The sequence below is a fragment of the Fringilla coelebs genome, assembly GCF_963513975.1.
Source record: "Fringilla coelebs genome assembly, chromosome: 6".
Taxonomy (NCBI): domain Eukaryota; kingdom Metazoa; phylum Chordata; class Aves; order Passeriformes; family Fringillidae; genus Fringilla; species Fringilla coelebs.
Genome location: NC_140034.1, coordinates 8,302,201 through 8,328,909, shown reverse-complemented (window position 1 = coordinate 8,328,909; position 26,709 = coordinate 8,302,201). Strand labels below are relative to the sequence as shown.

Below are 26,709 nucleotides of genomic sequence, written 5' to 3'. Positions count from 1 at the left end.
TTGTTGAGGCAATTGCTTTTCTCCACTCTCTCAATCCAGATCTCACTATAGTGTTCTCCCAACAGACAAATTATTTCTCTAGGAAAATATTTCTGGAAATTTTATGTGTATTTGGACTTCTTCTGCCCCTCCTCCTCAAGAGCTGTACAGCTAGGAGAGAATAACAGCTTTTTTCTGTTCTTAGTAGGCAAAAATTCACACATGGTAAGGGGCAGCAATAGATGATGTGCTTTGTTTTTATAGAGAGCAAAAGGAGTGTTCAACAGCTCTGCAGACAAATGCTGTCAACCCACCACTCAAATGCCTGATCCAAACAAAAACTCCCTCAGCAGTTTTACGACATCTGCTTACAGAATAACCTGGAATTGACTATACAAAAACAACCAATGTTTCAACACCACAGTCCTTCCCTCCAATGTCCAAGTGTCTTCTGAGCACATTCTTACGTGGAATGTGACACATTCTCAAACGTTTCCCTTTTGGTACAGGAAGGTGAGTACACTGCCAACATGGCTGGCCTCAAGGGATCTCAAAATTGTATTTTAACAGTTATGGGAAGGATTGCACTCACATGAGTAACTGCTATTCTCTCCTGATTTTTCATAAGCAACCTAACATTAAATCATGAATGGGAGAAATACTTCAAAGAAAAAGGAGCTCTTCATAACAGCTTCTCCAAGATTAGAATACAAAGCTTGCGTTCTCACTGCTATCACATCTATTATTTCATCATATAACCATGGATCCAAGTTCACTTAGTAACAGGTTCTTTATACAGAATTTTTGGCATACGGATTCCAAATTCAGACTACTTTTTCTTAAAGCTAGAGGAAGTCAATGGAGCATCTAAATTATCAGCTCCACCTAGACACTTGAGCACCCACAGAGATGAGATTCTTAACACACAGGGCTCTCAGGCACATTTTCTGATAGGTTTTCAACCAATTAAGGGGCAGCAGTAAAACAAAAAAAAATCCCAAACCAGGTTACAGTTTGCTTCATAACAGCTCCACTTAAGAACTAAGAGCCAGTAGTCAATACTGAACACCCATATTAAAATGAGGAGTCTGGAAACCATTTTGCAAGCGAACCCAAATTAAATCACTATTTTGGGAGACTCTTTAAATCTTATTGAGGTGGGAGGCAAAGTAATCTGCAGCCCTTTAGCCCTAGAATTTAATAAGCAATCAGAAAAGCCAGAGGGCTGAGGCATGCCAAAATCCCAGCTCAAATCCTTATCTTCTACACAACTGCTGTTTAAGGCAAGCACACTCCTTCAGGAGAGCTGAGGAAACAGCGCATTTGCCAAGAGTTTAACAGATGAAAGGCATTTCCTAGAAGGAAAATGCAAGGGAAGTGGAACCAGGCAATCTCCTAATTGTTTAGACTATTGATGGAAGATCTTCCAGAAGATTATGTTTGGGGTGGTCTAGGAAAAAGTTGGGAGAGCCTCCCACCATTGTAAGATTTTCACTCTGGGGCTTGGTTGAACTTGAGCCTACCAGCGATCTTCCACAAGCCCATCTCCTGCCTCCCCCAGGCAGGAACACAGGCATGCAAAACCTCCACTCACTCAGTTTGGCACAGCTCTTGGAGATAAAGGTCTACAATCACACCATATCCTCTTAAAGAGGAATGAATGCTACATTTCAAGCCAGCTGTGCACTAGTGAGAAACACATGTTGAAAAAGAGAGCAAAATTTTACATCATGGCCAAGTAATGGAAGAAACTAGACATCTTTAACTCTTGTTAAGGTAAATAAATAGCACACGAGCACTTCAGAAGAGATTGGTATCACACCACACCTTCTCTCTCCCTGCATTTTCATTTCCTCACAGCCTCAGCGCAGCAGCATCAAGGGCTGAGGCTGGTTTAAGGTTAATGTAGGAGAACTGGACAGGCTTGGAACTGCACACAACAACTGTGGATCTTATGAAAGGTGCGCTTGGGCTGGAGAGCTGGGCTGGAAGTCAGAGCCAAAACCGTGGCAAGAGTATCTGGGCACATCATCTTAGGGATGAGGTTAAGTTTAAACTAGCACACAAGCACAGAATCTTGATCTCAAAGCCGCTTTCTCTTCAGTTAGTAACAGCAACTAAAAACACAACCCAGTGGATCATTTTATCCAATGTGTACAGAAAGAGAAGTCTGACAGCAGGGGAATAAAATCACACCACAGAGGAGGTGTGCACTGGAACCTTACCTGATGATGAATTCCCAACAACGATGGTCTCAACTTTGACTTCAGTTACTGCCAGCATGACCGTGCTGTTCTGTCGCTTGGTGATGGCATTTACTATTGTGTTAGCAGCGTTCTGAATGAGGCTGTTATCTTGTTCATCTCGGTGTGGGACAAAGGACTAAAGGGAGTGAAGGGGGAAAGCAAGAAGTTATTGCAGTCACCTAACCATGGAAGTGTACTTTTTAAATCCAGCAACATGTTAATTGAGTTCACTCAGTTGAATTTGCCTGACAGTAGCTACAAACATTTCTCTAAAAGCTTACCCCAGCAACAGCAGGGCTGGCTCTACCCAAACTGCAGATGCAGTGTCAGACTTGGTGGGTAGCACACCTACTTGCTAATTTAACATACCTCAAAGCATAGGCAGTGACTTCCATGTTACTTAAACTGATGAGCTAAACTTAGTCATAGTTTGGAGCAGTTCAAGACATGTGGATTATCTAGATAGAAGCTTGGACTAATAACAGTCTGCTCTATTTATACCATACACTCTGGTCCCTGCATCGTGGCTCTGCATGCTCTTTACAGTACTAGCAGAGACAGACAGTCCAGCTTCAGCCTGGATGAACATTTACCATAAAGATTAACTCTTTCTTGAAAACTAAGCTATACACATGCATGGAGGAATTGAGCTGTAAATGCATCTAAAATAAGTCTTTAGTTCATTAGGGCAACAGTTACTTTCATCTACTTAACTTGCACCTTCTTCCTCTTCTCACTTAGTACCCTGTGTTTAAACAACATCCCTGAAGCAGCCATACATACACTAAATGCACAGCAAAAACCTCTTCACAAGAAAAGTCCAGTCACCTGTAACCATAACTCCTTACTGAGAAGGTCAAGAGCCCAAGATTTCTGACAGAACAAGTAGGCACCTGTTCACTAATTTGGGCTGAACTGGTCTTTACAGTAATTCATCATGAGCTTGTAGTAGCCATCTGTCATTAACAAAACCTGCAGTTTCAGCTCTCTGGCAGTGTAGGAAATTGTGAAATCACAAAATTGCTTTGCAGACAAGACTAGGCCACAGGTTGGTCCACCTGCATTCAAGTGAAACAAGCTTGAACAACTTCTTTCCCAGCAAAAACTAATAAAGTAACATATTTGTATATATATACACACACAACTCATACTTACAATAGCAACTTCCACTGCATTCTCTGTGGAGTAAGATGGATCACACAATATTATCAGAGTTCTGTCCCTAGAAACAGTCCTAGTAGCTGGCAAATACCGGATTTCAGAACAGATATTTTCTGTTGTAGTGCCCTGTTAGAAGCAAGGGAGATTGTGTCATTTTAGTTCAAGTAAAAAACAGCATGTAAAAATAAGGATCTTCATCAGTTCTTAGCAACTGCAAGAACTCTGAAGGCAAAAAAGAGGGGAGCAAGAAAGAGCAGAAAAGTGAAGCACAGGGTTTTGGAATGAAGGGCAAAAAACTGAGTTTGCATGATTATGTTAGTACAGTCTGAGCCATCTTGAAATGCAAATAGCTCTTCAAGACTCAAGAAGACAAAATATTCAGTACAAACCCAAATTTTGCCACACCCTTTAGATAAAGCTCAATTAAAAACAACAGGAGTCTAGTAATAAAATTTCCAAGCTAATAATAGCAAGGAGTCATACTAGAAACCTTAATCTTGCATGCTGTGACATAGAATAGATCCCTATATATATTGCCACACTTCATTAAGAATTCCATTCTCACCTGGGGGACTTTGTCTCCATTAAAAATTAAAGTAATTCTAGCACAGTCATTGTCCAAGTACCCAGAATTAGGCAGACACTTGATATTGATAGGCAGAGGTTCAGAGGCACTGCATTCTCCCCAGTCTGTGCAGGGTGGCTGAAAGCATTTCATATACTTCTCCTGGCATTCTTGACCCATGGGACACTGGTTATTGGAATTATCCCAGTATTTGTGTAACAGACAAGGCTTTTTTCCACACCACACCTGGGAATTAAAAAGAATGAAGCACTGTTACAAGTAGTTGCTCTCATGCATCAAATCCAAATAAACAATTCACACAGAAAAATCTGTCTTTTGATACTGCTGTATTTCTGCTAGCAGATGGATCTGCTCTTCCACAAAATGAGGACATTTAGTACAGACACAAGAGTAAAAATCTGTGCAAAGATAATCTGAGACACTATTGATTGGTCATATCTCCTTAAAGTTTATAGATTTGCCCCACTTAACTGAGTTATACAGAAATTTAAGTGTTTATTTTAATCTAGTCCTCTAGGCTTCTACAATATAGAAAGAGCAATATCGCCACAAAGAATAATTTTCTTTGATATTCATAACTGAGACCCTGCCAGAGAATGCAGAATATGTTAAGAGCTGATTCACACTGGTGATAAGCACAACCACTCCAACCATGCTCCCAAAAGGTAACAGTTTGCTGGTACCCACAAATTACTGGGGTGCAGCAATTTCCAAACACAGCTCCACTCCAGGAACTGGACTTGGATGATCTTTGGGGATCCCTTCAAACTCAAGATATTCTACAATTCCACAAAGCCTTTAAGATCCTACATAGTAGTATACAGCTACTAGGAACTTAGGGATTTCTTAAAGCACAATTGTCAGCAAGAAAGTGCAAGTGTTCCAGTACACATGGAAGATACCGAATACCACACGTGGATGAGTTGAATTTAAGGCACATGTTCAATCTGCATTTAGGTCTTTCTTTTCCTCAATCACAAAACCACCAGGATCTAGTCCACAATAAATATACAAAGGTTGAAAGCTGTTAATTCATAAAGCTACTGAAGAACAGCACAAAAAGGCAGTAATACCCAGCAAAAAATTTCTTCCTACATGTCCTTAGTCAATGGAACTCACTCAATTTCACAGAATTAAGAGTTCTAAAAGTGTTTGCAAAGCTTCAGCAGTGTGATTTAGTTACCCTTTATTCTAACTCATATTTTATTTTCTGCAACAAGTGGTCTAGAGAGCCTGTTCTAGCAGGTTGACAGCAGGACAGTAACTTATGCATTAAAGAAAATCCGTAACTACTTTTACAGGAAGCTACTTAAAAAAAAAAAAGAATTTAGAGGAGACAAAGACTAACTGGTGCAGGAAGAACAATGAGTTTGTTTCAGCCACAGGAATTTAAGAAAACAGGCCAAAATGCCAACCTTGGTGCAGTCAATACGTCCATCCAAACAGTGGCAGCTGTTGCACTCCTGTTCCCATCGGCTGCCATGGGGAAAGGTCATTCCTTTAAGCCAGCAAGGCTTTCCAATTCCAATCACTAAAGGAAAAAAGAAACCAAACAAAAAGCACATTCAGACACTTCACCTCTTCAAGTTATATAACAAATACTAGACAAATTTAAATTAAAAATATTAGCTACTGTTCCTTACATATCAGACTACTGTATATAAACTTTATACTGACTACACTGTGCCCTGCTGTGTTTTGGGTAAAAGGCTGATAGAAGATATCAGAATACCTTCTTGGCATCTAGGACCAATTCTTCCAGGGGGACAAGTGCATCGGTATCCATTTATTTCATCTATACAGGTGGCACCATACCCACAAGGAGAAGACTGGCATTCATCAATATCTGGACAGAAAACAGGTAAAACTCAGTGAGAAGGAGAAAGGGCATTATAATAAATAATTTACTGAGGTGTAATCTAACAGTATCTACTTTCGTTAAAAGCAAAGGAGAGTGTGGCTACAGAATTAATCTTGTAATTAAACAGTTCTGCCATTTCAGCAATACCCTGCAACAGATTTCTCATAATTGCAGCCTAATTGAAGTTCTGGTAATCAAAACAGCAGTCATATGCTGACTCATCTCACAGAGCAGAGGTGTTGGACAGCTGAAGGTGTTAATGCCTTGTCCACATTCAGCTACAGAACAAGTCCCACATCCTGTTCTGGCACTAATCTCAGACATTTAGGCTTCACACAAAAGCATGTGTTTTCATGAAGTTATCAGAGTGCAAGAGCTGAACAATGACCTTGCTCAACAATGCTCAAAGAAGTGACTTGCTGCAATACAAGTGACCAAAAGGCAGACGAGTACCAGTTGAGTTTGTAACACATTTGATGAGCATTAATAATCTTGAAATCATGAGTAGATTAATTTAATACATGGACACTTAGGATAAAAGCCTCTTTAAAAAAACCTTCAAAGATTCAGAGGCTTAGCCACAGAAACCAATGGAAAAAGGCAGGGAAGCATGGTCCTTTCAGATGGACAGCAACGTGTCATCTGTTATCCTGGGAAGCGACCAATACTGATTTATGCAACAGAAACCAGCTCATCAAGTTGTGAGCCGCAGGCACCAACTGCTTCATTTTCAACCAGAAACGTCTCTCTTCCAAAGCATCTTTTGAAAGCTTTCTTCCATTGAGTATGAATGCCCTTTCCAACCCCAGAGAAAGCTGTTTAAACACCAGTTCTTGTCTGATACATGGTATCAGCTCATTTCAAAGTACAGAACTCTGAAAATGAACATGAAAAATGGCAGCAGTGAGACTGTTACACTTGTAGGCAATGCAAAGCAATCCAACAGATATGGAAGGGCTTTTGGTTCTATTTTAACTTCCTTCAAAAGTGATCTAAACATCTAAGATCTTCTAACTAAGATCTAAACTTTAACAGGGTTCCATTACTCTTTCCTCCTGTCTTCACACTATGTAAGTTTAAGATTCTCCAGCTTCTGTATGCTGAAAAAGGTGATTTAACTCTGTTTCTGAATCAGCCACAAAAGGCATTTTTTTTCCAGAGTTACTCCTTCCATCTTTACCAGTCTAAACAAGTAAAAAATGTCTACAGCTCCATTACAAATGCACAGTATTTATATTTGTGACATCCTAGCCTTGAGGGGAAGAGGAGCAGACAAGGAGAATTCAATATCCCTTTCTGGGTATCTGGATCTATACACACAATGCCTGGTTTTGTACTGAGACACCACTAAGCTGATGCTTCCACAAGTGCTGCCCTCCAACCAGAAGAGCTGGCTGGTTTCCTCTATGCCAGAATGAGGATGAAGCCTCAACTTGAAAGCACATCACCATACTGATGGAGTGGAAGGAGCAAGCCCAGAAGCCTTGAGGCTACAGAAGATTCAAAGTCTGATCTTCCAAAGCCGAGAGTAAAAATAAGGTATTTATCCATTCAAGTTAAAATGGTAAAATTCCTTTAAAAAGACAGAACCAAAACAATCCAAAAAACCAAACAAAGAACAAAAACCCCCCACCAGCTTGTTCCACAACATTTCAAAATACTTTTAGGGTCTGTTTTTCTCCTTCTTTTTGGCCTCTACTCTTTTGAATAATTGCAGTGTAACAGGTTTGTTTTCTAGCTTTGAAAGACCTTTAACATACTTCTGTTATTCATGTGCCAGCACTACACTCAGTGTTTTTGTTTCCATTTGGAATGTCTCAGTGCATTTTGTTTTCTTTCATTAAGTGGAACACATTCAGATACATGTCATCTTTACCAACAAGATATTTATCAACACAGAAATATTTTAAACTTAAGCTTCTATGAAGCCAGCAGCCCAGAAACATCAGAATTATCCAAGAAAATCCAGCAATCAAGTCTTTAAGCATGATTTAAGCCAACTCATTTCAGTGCCATTTAATGAAATGAGTTAACAGTCCCTAACCTGCTGTTATTTACAAGGTATCAATGCCTGGCTAACAGGTGGCTTCTGGTTCATTGTTTGGAATTCAGTTGAGCTAATGTAAAAAGGGTCACCAGGTGTTCTTTCCAATTTGTGCAGAGTGGTACAACCATCCAGGTCTTTACCATGCAGGTACTTACTGATTCTGCAGTCAGGACCAGCAAAGCCAGGGGCGCACTCACATCGGAACCAGTTCACTCCATCAACACAGATCCCTCCGTTGTAACTGGGAATAAAAAAGGGTGCTTAACAAGCCATCCACATTGCTTCATTAAAGGTCAATTAAAGCTTTGTTAACTAAAGCTTCTGCTGCTCTTTAGGGGGACAATTTATTTCTATCAAGAGCAAAAGCATAATGCTAGATAAAGATTGCTTAGCAAGTCAGCAGCTGAACAGCAACATCCTACAGATACATGAGGAAGCACATCCACAGAACTTAAGGAGGTAGAACAGCACTTTCAAGGGAATACAAACAAAGCCCAAGGTTTTCCAAACTTGTTTTTTTAATACATGAAGCACAGATGATGGCTTCAGAGTGGACAACTGAGAAAGATAAGGCAGATTGTTTCATCCACATCAGTTTTTTCTGTCTTCAACTATAAATATCAGCCTCTGTTTTAAAATATTCCCCTTTTTATCTCCCAAAAATTCAGTTTTGTTTTTTAAACATAGTAATTGGTCCAACAGGACATTTTTATATTATTTAAAATTATTTACTGTAACAGGTTTTGATTTCTCATTTTTTACTCTATCCAATTACAAATGCTTCAAAATATTATCATATGTGATTCACTTCACATCACTGTAATTTACTGGTCAGTTCCACCATGGAGACTACACTAAAATACTTTTTATTTGTTCATACATAAATCAAGATTGTTTTGTGGTCTTTGGTGCTGTCAAGGAATATGGCACGGCAAAAAAAAAAATGGTTATAAGATACTTTACAGAGGCTGGCTTCAATTATTTTACAGTAAAATCAGTTCCAATCTGTAATGCAAATCCATATTACTGTGCTCACTTGTATTTTCACAATAGGTACAGGACTGGAGTTTGTGTGCTTACCATGGATGAGGGTTGCAGTCATTGGTGTCTAGAAAAAAGAATATTGGCTAGTGTAAATAGTGGCACAATTTATTTTCTAAAATATAAACACTATAGTTCAGAAGCCACTATATTTGATAAGAAATATACAGTACTGAATTTTTTTTCCACACTTGAAAAAAAAGTTCAATTATCAGTAAGCAGCATAGAAACAGAACTTGAATTAAAAATTTCCCTCCCACTCCCAAAGTTACACCTTGGGGGAAAAAATAAATCAAGGTTGCAGGCTTTACTCCACCTAGCCAATTCAGTGTCTTGGTATGTCAAAGTAGTTAACTGCTATACTCAGAGAAAACAGCTTATACACTACTGCCTGCCTTCATTATTAAAATTATTATTTCTGTGAGTATTTTTCCTGTACTGCACATGTTTCCAAAATTGTATTTTTATAGAAGGCCCAGAGTCTTATCTTGGCAGAGACTGGATGCAAAAAGCAGCACAACAAACTCTTCATTCATTACTCGAGCATCGTCTTCTTTACCTACCTCCCACTCTGAATGATTCAGATATTTTGGCACATGAACCCCATAAACTTGCTTTTTTTCAGTTAAAGCTCTCTGCCAGACACTCCCAATATCCCAGGGGGATGCAGGGGAAGAAAGAGAAAAGCCTTACTCTGTGTGCATGTGCGTCCTTCCCATCCTTCCTTGCAGATACACGAGAAGGAATCCCCGCTGCCAACGCACGTTCCACCATTCATGCAAGGGTTCAGAATACAGCTGCTGTTTTTAGCTTTGAAAACAGAAAAAGTGTTTATTAGCCCAGAAAACAAAGAGTACCTATCATCTGGGTATGTCAGCATCACAATCCTAAACAGCATTTAAGTCAACAGTTAAAAACTTACAAAATACAAAAAAAAATCTCCAGAAATAATCACATGACAGTCTGTCACCCACCTTCACCATGGTCCCAATTCAATTGTTAACTGAACCATGGCATTTTAATAAAAAGGAATTACCTCCTTTCTGCCCCATTTGTGTAAGTATTCTTCAAGTACTGCTAAATTATTACTTTGGCAGTGAGTTACCCAGGCCATGAGGTGTTCTTTGCAATAAAATACAAGCATTTAAAGCTCCTGTTTTGGTTAAAAGCTGCAATTGCATCTAAAAAGCAGAAAAACTCTACTAAATTATCTTCATTCAACTTCCCGAACTTCGTAATGGAAGTTTTATTTTCAGAAAGATGCACCACAGATACTACAATCAGTCTCCAAAGGGAAAAAAACCAAAATCAAGTAGTTCCCTACAGCAGGCATTAACTCTGCAAATCCCCCAGGAAGAACCTCCTAATTTCATTTTTCCTGGGTATGCCTGCTCATACACCTCATGGATCACAAACCTTGTGACTCTGCAAGCCAAGCAGGAGACTAAATTTCCAGGAAAACCTTTACACAGGGCCTCTAAAGACCAATAGAAAAATGAAGATACAAGTACAGGTTTTAGAAAACTGCTTAAGAGAGAAGCTATAGAAAAGGCAATATAAGCCAGAGGAGAACAGCTTCCTAAAAATCAGTATCATGTCAGGTGAGTGGAAGAAATTATTTAAATTTTAGTCACCACCCAACTGGAACAGCTTTGAACTGGCCAGCCAGAACAGTGTGTCTGTTTACTAAACAGTTGATTATTTAAGCCCTTCTCTGCTTCTTCTAGCTTCATGTGTAGACAATTTTAAAAGCTTACCAGTGTTGCAAGTACTTCCTATCCACTCTGGAGGACATGAGCAGCGGAATGTGTCTCCATCATCATAGCATGTCCCACCATTACTGCAAGTGTTTGCATCACACTGGTATTCACCTACACACCACAACAAGGCAGTTTTAATTTCCATTGGTCTTGCTGAATGTTAGAAACAGGTACTTTTTAATCACAAAATTAAAGAGACTCTGTATTTAAATGCGCCAGTAATCAGAAACACATTGTTCCATTTGCTGTATTACAATAAACAACCCAAAGAATGGAATCTAAGGACATCTCTCACGAAACTGTTTCACTACATGAAGGAATACATTTTTTAAATGTTCCATTTTGTGACTGGGAAACTGGAAGGGGTAAGGAAAGTGCACCTATTTTTTCACTGTGATTGTTTTATTTTAAATTTCAGGAACTCCAGTCCCATGAGAAGAAAATAAATCTTTGGGTACTCTAAAGATCAAAGCAAGGAACACTTACGTGAGTGACAAGTTTTGCCTTTCCAGTCATTCTTGCACTCACAATAGAAGTCATTTACCAAGTCAATGCATCGGCCACCGTTGTGACATGGGTTAGGAGAACAGTCATTGAAATCTAAAAAAAAGTTATTCAAATTAGATGATCCAGCCCAGCCAAGGCCATGATAAAACAGAAAAAAAAACTCTTTATAAAGAAAATACATTTTGTACCACCTAGGAAGATAGCAATCCTCATTATTATGAGGTTATCTTTACACAAGCAAGGAAAATATTCTAATTTAATACAGAACAACATGAATTATGACTTTCTGACAGCTTAGAAGGAGCATTCAGTATGGCTTCTCAGTAAAGCACCAAAGTAGCTTTGTTTTTACAAACAGCTGTATTCTGAACTTCAGAAATAGCTTTCTAGTAGGGACCATAATGTCCCGAAAAGGAGCCCCAGCACAGGACATTCTGGGAGATGAGAGAGACAGTTAAGGCTCCCTTGTTCTGTTCTGTTGTAAAATCCAGATTTACAGCCATTAGAGGTGGCTTAACCACATACATACGTATGTGCACACATTAAACATACTTAGACAATTATGGATTTTAGAGAAAGCTCCTCTCACTTGAGACAAACATTTTAATAGGGGGAACATAACTATTCCAGAACAAACTTCATCTAGACCACACAAAAGGCTCTTCTGACAGCAATAGCTGCCAAAAGCTGCTCACAATGTATTTCACATCTTAATTGATGCATGTCCTGTAATAAGTCTCAGCAAGTCCTTGCCATCATGTTTTAGAACAGGCTTCATTCAGAGCAGAAAAAGAAACAACTGCAGTTTCCTCTGAGGTGTCTTAACCACGAACTGGCCTAGTTCACTTCCTGGCCAACCCTCTTGCTTATCCCCAGGACAAAAAGTTTTCTCCTCCCGAAATAAATGCTGAACTATACCAAAGAATCAGATTCTGCTCCTATTAAAGGAGCTGAGGCTTTTACAGCAGCTACCTGAAGTTATTTCTGAAAACACTTCTGTAAATAAGACTCAATTATAGGACAGAGAAGCTACCCCGTTATTAAGCACATACCAACCATCTTTGTTACAACAAGGCTGCATCATTTGGCCCTGCAACACTGAGCAGTATACTCACTTGTGTCACAGAGCTCTCCTTCCCAGCCACTTGAACAGAAACATCTAAATGAATCAACTTCATCAATACATGTCCCACCATTCTTGCAAGGTTTCCCAAGACAGTCATTGATATCTGCAACAAAAAGTCAACAATTATTGCTCAAGGTTGTTTTCACCTACACAGAAGAGTGATCTACACTTATGCCTCTAGGAAAAGCAGCACGAAGTTATTACTGCATTTGTACATGCAAAGGAAAAGCTCAAACATCTGTTTTCAAGCCTGGTAGGGTTTCTGGCTGTACTGTCTCTCATGTAGCACGTCAAGTCAAACCAGAGCATTACACTTACCTGGCAAGAATATCCAGGGGTTTAAAAACACCCAAACCAGCAATACAAGTTCCCTCTTTGTGTTCTCATGTTGGAGAAATCTGTGGCTTGTAAGATTGTGCATAAAGGTAGTGGCTACAGACACATTTACACTGAAGCTGGACTAAAACCAGTTTTCTATCACAGAGGAAGTGTAAACCACTACACAAAGCCTGCTACCAGAAGAAACTATTTCAAGCAGTACATCTGAAACAGCACCTTATGCAACTTTACTGAAATCTAAATGTCTTATTTTTTGTTGCAAAGCTTCATAACTTGAAAATAAATTTAGAGCAAAAAGAATAATCTTTTACAAGCCCCTACTTACTTTCATGACAGTATGTTCCAGTAAAACCTCTGTCACAGGCACAAGTGAAATTCCCTCCTGGCTGACTAATGCACCGTCCATGAGGCCCACAAACATTGGACGAAATGAAACGGATTCCTTCTTGGGTAGCATTAGTGAAGACTTCTATTGTACAGCTGTCTATTACTGCAAAGGAAGTGAAGTCTTTAGACTAATGATCAGATTTTACTTTTAAAAGAAGTTTTACAAAGAATTAAAACTAAACATGATTTTATGTTAGCTATAAGTTACCATCTAGAACTTCATAAATTAGGAGTACTTCCTCTCACTGCCTCACTGTTTTATGAAGTCCAAGTGAGTACAATAAAAACATTTCTGCATTATACTATTCCCCAAAATGCCTTTTTTAAATGTACTACCATCAAGACAGATTTATGGACAACAGCAGGTACCTTTACAAGAATTGTTCTTGCAGTGGTCCTTGAGATGAGAACAATTTTTTCCATCATAGTCATCAGGGCAGGCACAGTAATAATCTCCTCCCAGATCATAACATTTAGCCCCATTCTGGCAAGGGTTAGGTTCACAGAAATCAATATCCATCTGTAAGAGAGACCACAGTTAGCAGCAGCTGCTTCATTTCCCAGGAGTAAGCAGCATTATCTGCTTTGCCAGAGACACAGATGAAGCTAATGTACAAGGAACCTCAAGTTTTAAGGTTTATGAATCATAAATATTGCATTCCACCCTGCAAGACAGAGAAACTTCAGCTTACTTTAGTCTATCCTAATACAAAGCATTTCTGACACTGCTAAAAAAAATACTCCTTTGGAGGAGGTTGAATAAGCACATCTACAATAACTCAGTGAATAATTACTTAAGCCATTAGGAGACACCTTACTGCAACTTCTCTGGATCATTATAAGTCACTTCTCTGTCCTTCACACCCACACACCAAGTGCCACAAGGCAAGTAAAATACCAGTGGCACTTGTCAGCTTTCTGTCTGCAAGGGACCTAAAATACACAGAACCTGAACAAAATCCCATCCCCTAGAGCAAATTCTCTTCCCATCTCAATTAACACATAGAACTTATTATAAAACCACACAGCTTGGAAGGGACCTCTAGAGGTCAGCTACTCCCCACCTCCTGCTCAAAGTAGGTCTAGTTAGACCCAGCTTCTCAGGACCTTGTTTTAAAAAATACCATCACCACACCAATTTACACGAGATGCACTTTGAACTCTGACCATCTGATCCAGAGAGCAAAATTTAAACCTCACCTTCATTATACAACGTTTAACATAGACATTGCTGTGACAAAATTCTGCTGCTTTCTGCTTTAGACTGACACACAAGATCAGTGATTTGTGAAGCCCTAAATTGGTCTCAAAATCCACAAAGCAGCCTCAAAAGGAATATTTTTACATCACAGTATCTTTCCTCCAAATTATTTTTCTTAAAGATTGCTTTTCTCCCCTCCAGTCAGTTTTGCCTTCTTCACATCTCTCTTGGGAGAAAGCTAATTTCATGTCTGTAAAGTTGAAAAGCTAAGTCCAATAGAGGTTTTAATCCCTATTTTTAGCAGTTCAGTAGCTGAATAGGAGAAAAATGCTAAACTAGCCAAAGGAGAAGGAACACAAATGGTGTTAAGTATTTAATTCAGAGGAGCACATACAATTCCAGTCACAACAGAAAATTTTTAGCAAACCATTTCGTGCTCTCACACAGAACATTCAAAGCAAGCTATAAAAAAATAGCTATGGTCTGAGAAAGATTCTCAGATCTCCTCTATCAGATGTCTCCATTTGTTTCCTTCCATTAGTGTAAATTTCCCCTTCCCAATGCAAGTTCAGTAGCTGGTACTTTAGCATCTGGAATCAATGGTAGATATTTCCTGCAGCACACAAGGCAAGCAGCCAACTCCCCCTATTATTCAAGCACATTTGCTAAAACTTTAATTACACAGTATTGTATGAATCAGCCCAAAGTAGAGCACTGAAGTTATGATCCTTATGCACAAACAGTTCATGAGCTATTAGGTACTGCACCAGTTTGATTAAACTGGTTGGTATCTGCAGTCCTTTTAAATTTTGACTAAAATGAGGGCACTACTTCTTTAAGGATGCAAATAACATAGAATTAAATTAGTTCAGTGTTTAAGAGAGATCACTCCAATATCCTCTACAAAAAAAATTCTGGAGCAAATCCAACAAAATTCTAGCCTAGTGCCTCCACTTGATACTAAGCATAACATCCAGATGAATTTGACTATCAGCAAAAGTCAGAAAGTGAATACTTAATGCAAAATAATTTTCCACTGAAAAGCCTAATGTCCTCCCTAGAAAAGAGGAACATCTTACCATGAAATACATCAGGAATTACCACTAAGACTTCAATATTTCAGATCTGAGTCCTTAAGCACTAGAACTCCATGTTCCTAAAATGATCTCAGACAAAGTTCTGAGAGCCAATACTTGTCTATCTGCCTGCCTTTAGCAATTATGTTAATCATCACCATTATATATAATACAAATAATTGATATATAATTACTCTACTCCTACCAATAGCAGTAGGATTAGTTGAAGGGTAATTTAATTATGTGCCTCAGCGTTATTAGGATGAGAACCTAAAGCACTCCAGTGTAACAAAAGGACAAAGGTCCTGAAAATTGCAAAAGAAAACATTTCAAGCTTAAGGAATACTTGCAGCCTTAAACCCTTAGGAAGGCTAACATCTGTATACAACAACTTGCAGTTTTATCAGGCTGCAAATTCAAGTGTTCCAGCTACTATGACAGCGCTACACAACAAATTTGCTTATTCAGAGTATCAGGTAACAGCTACGACAGGCAGTGACGCTCCAGCCTTGGGTTACTCCCATTTAAACCCAGAGATATATTTCTTTCAGGAATTCAGTCCATGACAAGCACTGCAGCAATGTCTGCACTGCCCTCACCTCACAGAAGACTCCTGAGAATCCCTGGGAACACAGGCAAGTGAATCCATTCACCAAGTCTTTGCAGCGGCCCCCGTTCTGGCAGGGATTGCTCTCACACTCGTTGGTTTCTATCTCACAGTTTTTTCCTGTGAAACCACGAGGGCACAAGCAGTGGTAACCGTTCACTTCATCCTTCGCAGAGCAGGGAAAAGAAGCAAAAGCAGAAGGATTTGTTTATTGACAAAATTGCACACAGAGATTCAAGTTATTTCTGTATTCTGGATTTGCAGACAGCAGTAGCACCACAGAATTTTACTTTGTGAAATGGGTGCAAGAGTCTGGAAGTACAGTGTTACATTTTTAACATTTGAACTCATTTAACCAAACTGTAATTGCAAACTATAAAACTCATAATCAGTCAGACAAAGATTAATTTTCAACATGGAATGTAATGAACAAGAGTTACCTTACAAGTCCCTCCATGCTGGCACTGTCCGTGACAGTCATTTATATCTATGGATAAAAACATGCAAAGCATTAGAATTCAGACTGCAAGACTAAGCTGAAAAGTATAGGTTTAGCATAAAAATGGAGAGCAAGTGATTTTCAAAAAGGTTTTTTTCTAGATGTTTCAATGGAAAGGAAGGATTCTTGATGTCTTAAAAGACGCCTAATTTTAAAAAATAACCAATAGAAAATAACATTCTATATTTCTAATACAGTGTACTAAAAATGAGATATCAATATCAGTTAATTTCATAGCTAACATTTTAGGTTAAAAGTATTTTATATTGAATCAGTACATATCATTTAGAAACATGTAGGAGTCAAGCGATTCATTAAAGTGTACAGCTAAGATCACTTTAATACCAATTACCTTTCAAAATAAATTTTCAAACAGTATTTTTAATTTACATCGCTAGAAGTTAGAAAAATCCTGACAACAGGTGTTTTTTTCTTGTCAAGTATGTATACTATCACTTTTTTTTAAAGAACATCCTACTGTCAACATACATACTAAAGAAATACTAACTGATATGACAATTTACTCCTGTCCATCCTGGAATGCAGTCACAGTAATATCCACCAATGAGATTTTTGCAAGAGTAAGCATTAACACAGGGTTTCCCCTCACACTCATTAGCATCTGTGAAAGAAGAGAAAATAAAGAATAGAATAAAGTACAAACCCAGAAACAGATTACCACAGCACCAAGCAAAGTGTCCATGCAATCCCAGCATCAGAAGCTAATATTAAACATTGGTAGGGCACTAAAACCATTTACATACCACAGGATTTTAATGCACACTTGCCTATAGTAGCACATGCATGTTATCTTACTCTTCCCTTGGCCAAAACTCAAAAAGGCAATTTGTTAGTCAGGGAAAATCCCTCTCTGGCCTCCACAAGCTTAGTCACTGTTCTGCCACCATGGAAAAGGAGTTACCATCACCAATGCTGCATTTTGCAACAGAAAAGTTATGGGGCATTCTAAAAGAACTATTTTAAGTAAGCTTAAGTTGGGGCTTAAGTAGTTACAGATCCCCTTGAAACTTCTGGCTTTGAGATCTGCTAAAGAGGAGCTAAGATACTAGTAACAACACACATATTCAACATTATCCTCAATAAAAACCATGCCAGAAACACACAGGTGTTCATTGTTTAGGAATAATCTCCAGTGGTCTCCAAAGCTTTAGAATTACTTACCAAGCTGGCAAGTTGCTCCAATCCACTGCTGTGGACAAATACACTCAAATGCATTGACACCATCAATGCAGGTCCCTCCCTGAGCACAGGGGTTCGAGGCACACTCGTCAATATCTGCAAAGGCAAAGGGGGACTCCATCACACGGCCTAAAGCTTGGCTTAACAGGTTCTGCTTCAAAGCTAGTTTGAGATGAAGGGGGACAATGTGTAAACAAGCCTAGGCACAGACTAACATTGCTAACCTAATTTTTTACTTAGGATTTCTCACATTTTTGTGACAGGGAAGATCAGCAAACAAGAATCAGGTAACCTAATAACCTACCTATGATTTGCATGTTCATTGAAAGTTATGTCCCTAGATTGTGACACATATTTAGCCAGTTTGGGTTCTGTGGTTATGAATTTTCAGGGGGTTTTGGTTTGGTTTTTGGGGTTTTTTTTTTTGAGGACAGTTGCTGTTTGAAAACAGGTAAGCCACCTGTGTTCCAAATCACAGGCAACACACAAACCTATTACAGTCCCACAATACATTTCAACCACTTCCCTGTCCTCAGAACCAGACACTTAAGCACTTAAGTGTGCAAATCTACTTTTCTGCTATTAAAGAAGGGGAGAACCTTTGACCTTCACATTTCTATTTCTCAAAATGAAACCATTCTGTATTTTGCTTCAGAGTGGCCGAGTCAGGAATTGACAAACAAGCTTTGGCAACAGGGCATTTCTTTGGATATGGTCCAGCTATGCTTCTGATAACTTTTTGATAACAAATCTCATCTGCATTGAGTCAATACTGTGGGCTGCACAGAACCCTCCTCTTTTCACTCTGCCAACGCTCAGCCGTTAAAAGACAGGGAAAGTAAAAGACTACCACCAAATTCCAAACCCACAGAGCATGTTATCACCAAGCATCAACCCTTCCAACCCAACAGGTCAGTCACCAGCAAAACCATACCCACCAATAGCACATGTTGGTCCACTCCACCCCGACGGGCAGTGACACTTGAAGCCTGATGAAATTTCGTGACAAATTCCACCATTAGCACAGGGATTAGATACACAAGCATGCTCAGCTGGGGAGAAAGAAGGAAAGAAATTCTTGCTCAATACTCTTGCAGTACCAATTAAGGAGAGCTTGAAGTTAAAAGTTGCATTGGGTAAAAGTAACCAAGAGAAATAACAGTGGGGAGATACGACTACAGAAGTTTGGAGCCTTCCTCTCCCCCCTGCAAAGAGTTAAGATTCCCAGGAGGAAAATGAAGCAGGATTCCACTGAAGATATATCATCCTTCCCACCTAATGACTAGAAAGCCTAAGCACAGACAGCTCACTCTATTTCAATTCCAGCAAAGTTCCCCACTAACACTCTGCTTCCAGCCATGCACTTCCACCTCCAGAGCATTTCTTTTAAATTCAGTGAGAAAAAACAGACATGCTGTATGCAGAGGTCTGAGTTGTAGCAGTTTAAGGTCTGTTTAGCTTCATTCTAGCACCGCTCCTTGCAAACAGCAGGGAACAGAGGTGCTCACAGGCAGTGATGCTCCTTGTCACTCCATGTAGGGCTGTAACAGTACAGAGGCTGCACAAAACCATCAGGTTGAGGAGGGACAAGCTTTTTGTAATTTCTTTTTGGTAACCTCCCCTCTCAGAAGCCAAGGAAGCTTTTTAGTACCAGTACCTAAAGCAGCTCACACACCAACCTACTGTTAAAAATCACTGTAGATCTCAGCAAGTATATGGCTCCCTTTTTCACTGCCTTCTCACTGAAAAGACAAGCTACTCCCCCACAGTTTTCAGGGCAAGGTATGGCAAGATTTCCTCCATTTTAGCCTAAACTTTACATGACGTTCTACCAAGCTGAAGCAAAATTTAAGTTTTGATGGTATCTTTAATACCACATAGAGCCTTAGGAAGTTCAAAGATCTGCATCCTGATTAACTCCAAAATCCTTCTGCTGATAATAGTTTAGTGAACTTAAGGCCAAGCAGTGAAGTGGGAAAAAAAAAGTTTGTTTCCACCTAAAATTTTAACTATCAAGGAACAGCAAAACTCATAGTGAGAAGCTGTGAATATCACATTTCAAAAAAGGATTAAACAATGCATCATGACAAAGAAAAAGAGCATCCAACTAACCACTATACAAAGCAAAATATGAAAGAACTAGAAACTGCACACTGTCCATTTACCTCCAAAGTGAGAATAACCAAAAAGTCTCCAGAGACCAAAACTGTGCCTAGAACATGAACATTTTGGTCTTTGTGTAACACATCCACAGATATAAAAAAGCAACATGCTATCTTTGTATGTGGTTGAGAGAGGAAGCAGTTTTTCAAGACACGAATCTGTTAGACTGAAGGCAAAGCCATACTTCATCACAAATGTGGTTTAAATGCTCTCCTCCATTTTGCCAATAGGCACAAAGAAGACACTTTTTGTTCTGACTGCTCAAAGTGACTCTGTAAGAGAGTTTGAGCACATTTCCATAATAGTTAACATTTCATTATTAATCCAAATATATTAGAAGTCCCGCATTAAAAGATTAAGTTTCAGTTGATTAAAAAGGATAGTCAACACATTCAGACAACTCAAAATGGGGCCAAAGCCCCACATCAGAGTAGAAACTGAAGTGTCCATCACTTCCACCTTTCTTAGTCCCCAACTTGGAAAAGATGCATGCTTGCCAGTAAGCCAGAAGACAAGAAAATGGGCAGCAGGGAGTAAGGCAGCAGGGAAAGCCATATGTCTAACCTATTTCATAAGACTACAGCCCAACTGCTTATTTGGATTAAGGAAGAGAAGTTAAAGGGAAGAAATAGTCTCAGTCTTATCTAAAGGGAAACTGGTGCAGCATTTCTGTTGTCTTTGGTGATTTTTTGAACAGCCAGGCTCTGGCCCCAGAAAGGAGAGCTGGAGCACACCCCCAGTGAAATGCAGAAGTGCTAAGGCAGGTGCAGGACTCCCAGGAGAGGTGTCCCCAGTACCGATTTCGCAGTTCTTGCCCGAGTAGCCGTCGGGGCAGGCGCAGCGATACTCGTCCGGCTCGGTGTTCATGCAGGTGCCGCCGTTCAGGCACGGGTGGTGATTCCCACAGTAATTCAGATCTGCACAGAGAAAAGGCCCAGTCAGCAGGGAACACAGATCACACCATTTCAATCCCTACTCAGACACACAGATGTCTTTCTGGCTCGAACATCCTTCACCCACATCATCCCCATATTCCAGTGGCTAGCCTGTGATCTGGTAACTATCCACAGAACAGGGAAGAATGAACAAGAGACAATTGCAGGAGTTAGAAGAGTCAGGACAATTCCAAGCCTTTTGTCTTGAACTTCCTATACTTCTGATGCCTAGGCACCATCTGCCACACAAGAATTAAGGCACAGAAACACTCGGGTAGTTGCACACTAGCAGAAGAGAAAAGGGGTTAATGAGTTATCAGTTAATCATGCAACTTAACTTATTTTTCCTGTACATTAATGTTAAGTACCTTTGTTACAGAGCAGGCCACCCCAGTTGGTTTCACAATTACACTGCCATGGTTCATTACAGCTCCCATGAGCACAGCCTGGGTAGCGGACACACTCATCACAGAACTGTCCTTGCCAACCATAATGACACCTAAGATGTAAGTTCACATGTTAAAAGTTAGCAACATGATGCTTCATGATCAGCATTACATGTATTTACAACACTACACTTACCGTTCTCAAGAACAAGGCCAACCGTTCAATGTGCAACAGATAACAAAACTTTATCCTGTTTAGGAGGGACACAACTAGTCCTGTTGAACATCCTTTATGGGAACTCATCCTGCTCAAATGTGTTACACACAACGGCAACAAACACCACCAAGCACTACGCGTTATGAGAACTGGACATGAATTAGTTGTTCTTTCACAAGAAGTCCCATCTTCACAATCATTTCACACTAGGACAAAACTTGTGATTGATACAAGAAAGCTGAAAGCAATTTTCAGGAGACTGCTGGCTTACTGCATTGAGCACCACTGAGTTTTTCTGTGAAGAGAGATTTCAAGATAATAGCCAATTTTCTCTAGAGTGCTACAGCCTTAAAAGACCAGGGCAGCCAGCAAGGCAGCAGTCTTGATAATTTTCTCAATGCCTGGTTTCTCAAGAAAACCAGATTTTTCACAGATTTATTCCATTATCTACTCAGTGTTCTCTACTGGCACTATGGAAAAAGTACTCTTTGGAGAAAGGAGGAGTGAGAATAGAAACAAAAGCCATTATTAATTCATTTGGTTTAGAGTTAAATTTTGCCCCCAAGATTTCTTCTGAGACCAGTATCTTTACGTTAATCTGTATCAGAACTCCACTAAAAGAAGCCACTGTTTATGCTACATGGAAGCATTAAAACCTGAACTAATAAGGGGGGGTGATTTTTTAAAAACACATTTATATTTCACACATATTTTAAGTACCAAGAAATAGTAAGCTTGCTCTTTTGGGCCAACAAAAGAAACGTTCTGTCTGTTAAGAGTATATTTCTTACAGAGAATTCAAAAAACGTACTAGCAACAAAGATCACACTGAATGAGAGTAGGGCACATGCACAACAGTGCAGCCCTATCGCCTAGAGGAAAAAAAACATTAGAAATGAAACTACATTTTTTAGATTTGACACTACCATTCTATTATCCACGTGATCTAATAAGTATAAAAGAGCAGAAAAGTCTTTGGGGGGGCAGTGAGAGAGGACAAGGAAGAGGTATAAATGAGGAGTCATGGTTCCTTGTGAATCAATCCCCTTCCACTGTTTCAGTAATCTGGACCAATCCCCAGAGGAGCAGAACAAGCTGTGCTTACTGTTTACATTGGCAGTAAGGAATCTAGATGCAGAATGTCTGCAAGACCATTCTTTTCATACAAGTTCTAGAACTACTTTGAGCTCCTGTCCCAGAACTTGCTCCAGACCTGAAAAGCTCCAAGATCTCCAAGGAGAGCTTCAGCTGAGAACCCAGCTCAGAGGCCTCAACTGCTCCTCGGAGCAGGGCTGGCAGAAGCCTGGAGAACACTCATATTTTAGAAGCCTGTTTCTTTGGCTGCAGCAGCAGCAAGAGGAAACAAATACTGCTCTTGCTAAATTTGATCTCTTCCTTCCTCCTCAAGGACAGAAAAATCTTTTCAGAGGATGGTAATAATAAAAAAAGCATTGCAACTTACTTTACTGGCCCCAACCCAAAACTTCATCCATGCCAAACCTGGCACTACTGCCAGTGATTCACCATGACTATCCCAACCAGAGCCAACTCCCCACCCACATACAACAAGCATTTTCAAGAGCTGAAAGTCTGCATTACAAAGCAAATAATCACAGTAACTCAATTTATTCTCCATAGCCCATGGATAACAAGTTTCTTTGTTTGACACTGCAGTGGTGCTTAGGAGTGCAAAGAAAAATACAGCCACCTTCTAGAACTTGAAGGCATCTTAAGCACCTACTTGAGTTTGTAGGTATGCTTGGTGACATTAAAATTACTTCAGCAGAAAAAAAGTTGCTGCTTTTTCATGATATTCAACACAGTCAAAGTTTACTGTTAAAGTTACCACCATGCCTGAGGGAAATAATTTCTGGAGGCTAAAAGCAGTCCAAAAGAACACAGTGTTTACAAGTCAAAAGGTTACTATGTGGTAAGCTGATCAGCCTTCAGTTTACAAGGAAGAGTAAATTAGGATTTCCTCTTGAACAGGAAGTCTGGTCGCATCCTACATTAACAGGTGCTAGAGCAGCGTTAATTCCACTTCCTTCTGAAAAGATAATGCTGATATGGATCTCAGCCTACCCTGAGAGCAAGATGGGATCAATAAAGGTAAACCAACCCAGAAATGGGTATGTTCTATGTCATTTATGGGTATGGATATGTCATTTATGACAAAAATATCAAGGAAAAAAAAACAAAGATGAAAATGATTAATGATGCACTACGAGAAGTCCAAATGGTACAAACACAAATTCAACATCTTTTAGGGAAAAAAACCCAAAAAATTCAAACCAGAATTCCTTTTCAAGTACCAACTACTTGTGCAAAAGCCAAAAGGAAACAGTGCAGCTAATAGTGGGCTAAAGTTACTTCTTCTGTTCCCTCCAATCCCAGTCGAGAATCAACTAAATAGCAATTCTAAATTTTTCACATCTGACAAAATAAGAAAGCCAAATATAGAGAATCTATAAGGATTCTCATTGTTCAACAGACAAAGAAAATTCTTATTGGAATCAAGATTCTACTTCCTTTGTCCTTCCCCTCTGCTGACTTCATCAGCTCAAAGTTGTCTTCACAATCCAGCACACGCAAAACAAAATCAGACCTGGCTTAATCTTGGCCCTTGCTGGGTTATTAGCAGTACAAAGAAGCTACCATAAATAGATTGTTACAGTTTAGTAACTTCCTGATGGAAGGCTGAAGCACAGGCAACTGCTCCCAGACTAAAGCATCCCCTTGGGTCACAACTAACACACACTGTAATAGGGAGAGAAGAACAATTGTTGGTTATCTTGAAACCAGCAATTTGGAGAACAGATCTGGTAATTCTACAGGCACACTTCACAGCTTCCATTTTCCTTAGATGAGAGTCTGGTGGCAATAGAAAAGGGAGAATTCAAACAAAAGGCTAGAGGTGGGGGTGGCAGGAGTTAACATTAGCAAAAATTCTAGACAACCCTTCAATCATCAGATTAGAAAAACTGCAACTGTGCACAAAAAATACTACTGTCATTGTCAAGCAAAAAAAGCCACAATTCAGCTCAGTGGGGCTTCAAACAGCTAAATTTCAGGATGAAGGACTTTCTACAGTAAATTTCAGGGCATTTAAAGAGGTAAATTTAACATCAGGAAATCCTACAAAAGCACTCATCACTACACACAGTTCAAAGTCAGAACTTTGAACGCACAATTCAGTCATATGTGTACTCAGAGGCAGGGGAGAATGGGGGAGAAAAAGCATGAAACAGAACATTTGGGGTTTTTATTTTTCCTGGGGTCATTCAAAACCAAAACTTATCAAGTCTAATAGAAGATTTTTCTATAGAAATATGCTCTCCTTATGTTCTTCTGAAAGAGATACAATTAAGGAAAAAGCTGACAGTGGCCTTTGCTTTCCTCTGAGGAAGTTTGCTATAATTATTTAGTAAGAGCTAGGTTGGAAACTGAACATTTCCAAATCAGATGGAACTAACTAGATGGGTCTAACTAGACCTCCTTGGGCAAAGAGGAGACTAGATGACCCAGAAAATGTTGACAAGACTCCATAAATTTATGTCAAATCCTACAGTGGCAATTACAGAAGTGATGTGGAAAGGTGAAGAGATGTACTCAGATCCTGATGGTCTGTGAACCATGGCCCCTCAGCACCTTGAATTATTAACTCCTCCTTATCCAAAAGGAGGATGCCTCTGCCACCACAGCAGAACGTCAGGGCGCCCTCAATGGCCCGCTTAAACTCAGCTCTTGTGTACAATCTTCATGGTTTATTCTCCTGGTTATTTGAGAGTCCTGATCCTTCTGTGCAGAAAAACTTTGCATTGAACACCTCTAGTGACCAATCTATGCTGGTTAACCTTTAAAAAAAAAAAGCTCTGCAATTCATGAGAATGAGCGGATACCTAAATTAATTCTGTTCCACACCTACTTACAGAGCTTTGTCAGCACCTCATGTATAAATACACCTAAACCACCAAACTGAAGTCTATTCCTGAAGTCAATGCAAGAATGTGGGGCCTAAAAATAAATTTTGAAAAATCTTAGGGAAGATGCAGGCAATGTGGTTCAAACCTTTAAATATCACAGGTTACACCTCAGTGATATATTGCTCATCATACAAAGAGTGAAGATAATATCATTCTGAGGTATTCTTACACCTTTTTATAAGCAGACTTTTTGGAAGGAGCCTCTCCCAATCATGTTTCAAGTGGAAGCTGGGGCCAAAACACTCAATACAGGAAAACAAAGCAAAACAGTGACATTAAGAGCAGAAGCAAAATGCATCATTCAGGGGTGGGGGAGAAATAACCCTCTTAAATAGAAAACCACTAAATTTTCTAGTGACGTGAACAGGATGGTGTTGCATAGGCCAGAACAATAGCTTTATATTAGTTATTTACTTAAAATAACCATAAGAAAGTCTGTTTAAACTTTTAGGGGATTACTTGTTGCACAGCAGGCAGCAATATTGCCCAGCTGTTAGATCCTACAACTCTGAGCATCTGGATTCAATGCTAATAAAGCAGCACAGTACTCATTCACTAACACTTGTCACAGAAACACTTTGCCCACTTTCCTACCTTCGAAATAGGCAAGATAATTTTGTGAATAGCAAAGGAAAACATACTCATTAATGAGCTCAAAGAATTTAATTACCTGAAAGCTTATTATCTTTTCCTCTCACTCCCAGCACTCTTATCACACCAAAAGATACAAACCCTTCCCCACAAACATTTTTCTCCTCTAATAAAGGAAGTTATTGAAAGTTAAAAGTCTCACTCCAGTACTATGTAGAGTTTTGAGAACAAGTTAAAGAGGGGATGGTACAAAAGTTTTTAGCCAAAACATTGCTCAGTTTACTTACATAAGTGGCTCAAAGGGTGTGCCTGTATTTGCATTAGTTCACACCAGGAACATGCTTTTTACGTGAACTGCCTGATCATTCCTGTTGATGGTGTGTTAGTTCACATCACAGAGCTGTTTTGGAACAAAGGAATTGGATTCCTCTTAGGTTAAACTAAGGCAACATCAGACAATGTATGCCAGGAGCACACCCAATGTGTTCCAGCTGCAAGCAGGCATTCAGGCCACAGGAACAGACTCGAGAGGCTAAAATTTGAAGTCCTGAAGTGTTTGGAGTGTGATATTAAGTTCTCTGCACTGCTTTGATCTACTGTTCTAGCTCAGCTGCACTCCCCACACTGCTGTAGACACAAGTTCAAGCACTACATGTTTTTACTTCCTGCACACCCACTCACATCTCCTGGATGCAGATCCACCTTTAGGATATGTTCTATACCCTGCAACCCACTCATGCAGAGCATGCCTCAGTTCCTTGACCAGTAAAGAAGCAAAACATGAGATTCTTTGTCTAACTTAAGGTGTCTA

General features: G+C 39.5%; 1 protein-coding gene across 1 annotated transcript in view; it reads right to left on the bottom strand.

Moving 5' to 3' along the window:
* JAG2 (jagged canonical Notch ligand 2) overlaps nt 1-26,709 on the bottom strand; it is a gene marked incomplete at its 5' end in the record, with an annotated part of 68,326 nt that overhangs the window by 2,890 nt on the left and 38,727 nt on the right. The window contains 20 exons of the mRNA XM_084208034.1: nt 2,205-2,361; nt 3,381-3,512; nt 3,952-4,197; nt 5,388-5,503; nt 5,705-5,818; nt 8,036-8,121; nt 8,961-8,988; nt 9,615-9,731; nt 10,679-10,792; nt 11,168-11,281; nt 12,304-12,417; nt 12,979-13,143; nt 13,410-13,560; nt 15,917-16,090; nt 16,365-16,411; nt 16,932-17,045; nt 17,606-17,719; nt 18,562-18,675; nt 20,584-20,703; nt 21,090-21,220. Of these exons, the coding sequence (XP_084064160.1) occupies nt 2,205-2,361; nt 3,381-3,512; nt 3,952-4,197; nt 5,388-5,503; nt 5,705-5,818; nt 8,036-8,121; nt 8,961-8,988; nt 9,615-9,731; nt 10,679-10,792; nt 11,168-11,281; nt 12,304-12,417; nt 12,979-13,143; nt 13,410-13,560; nt 15,917-16,090; nt 16,365-16,411; nt 16,932-17,045; nt 17,606-17,719; nt 18,562-18,675; nt 20,584-20,703; nt 21,090-21,220 (2,468 nt within the window). The remainder of the gene's footprint in view (nt 1-2,204; nt 2,362-3,380; nt 3,513-3,951; nt 4,198-5,387; nt 5,504-5,704; nt 5,819-8,035; nt 8,122-8,960; nt 8,989-9,614; nt 9,732-10,678; nt 10,793-11,167; nt 11,282-12,303; nt 12,418-12,978; nt 13,144-13,409; nt 13,561-15,916; nt 16,091-16,364; nt 16,412-16,931; nt 17,046-17,605; nt 17,720-18,561; nt 18,676-20,583; nt 20,704-21,089; nt 21,221-26,709) is intronic.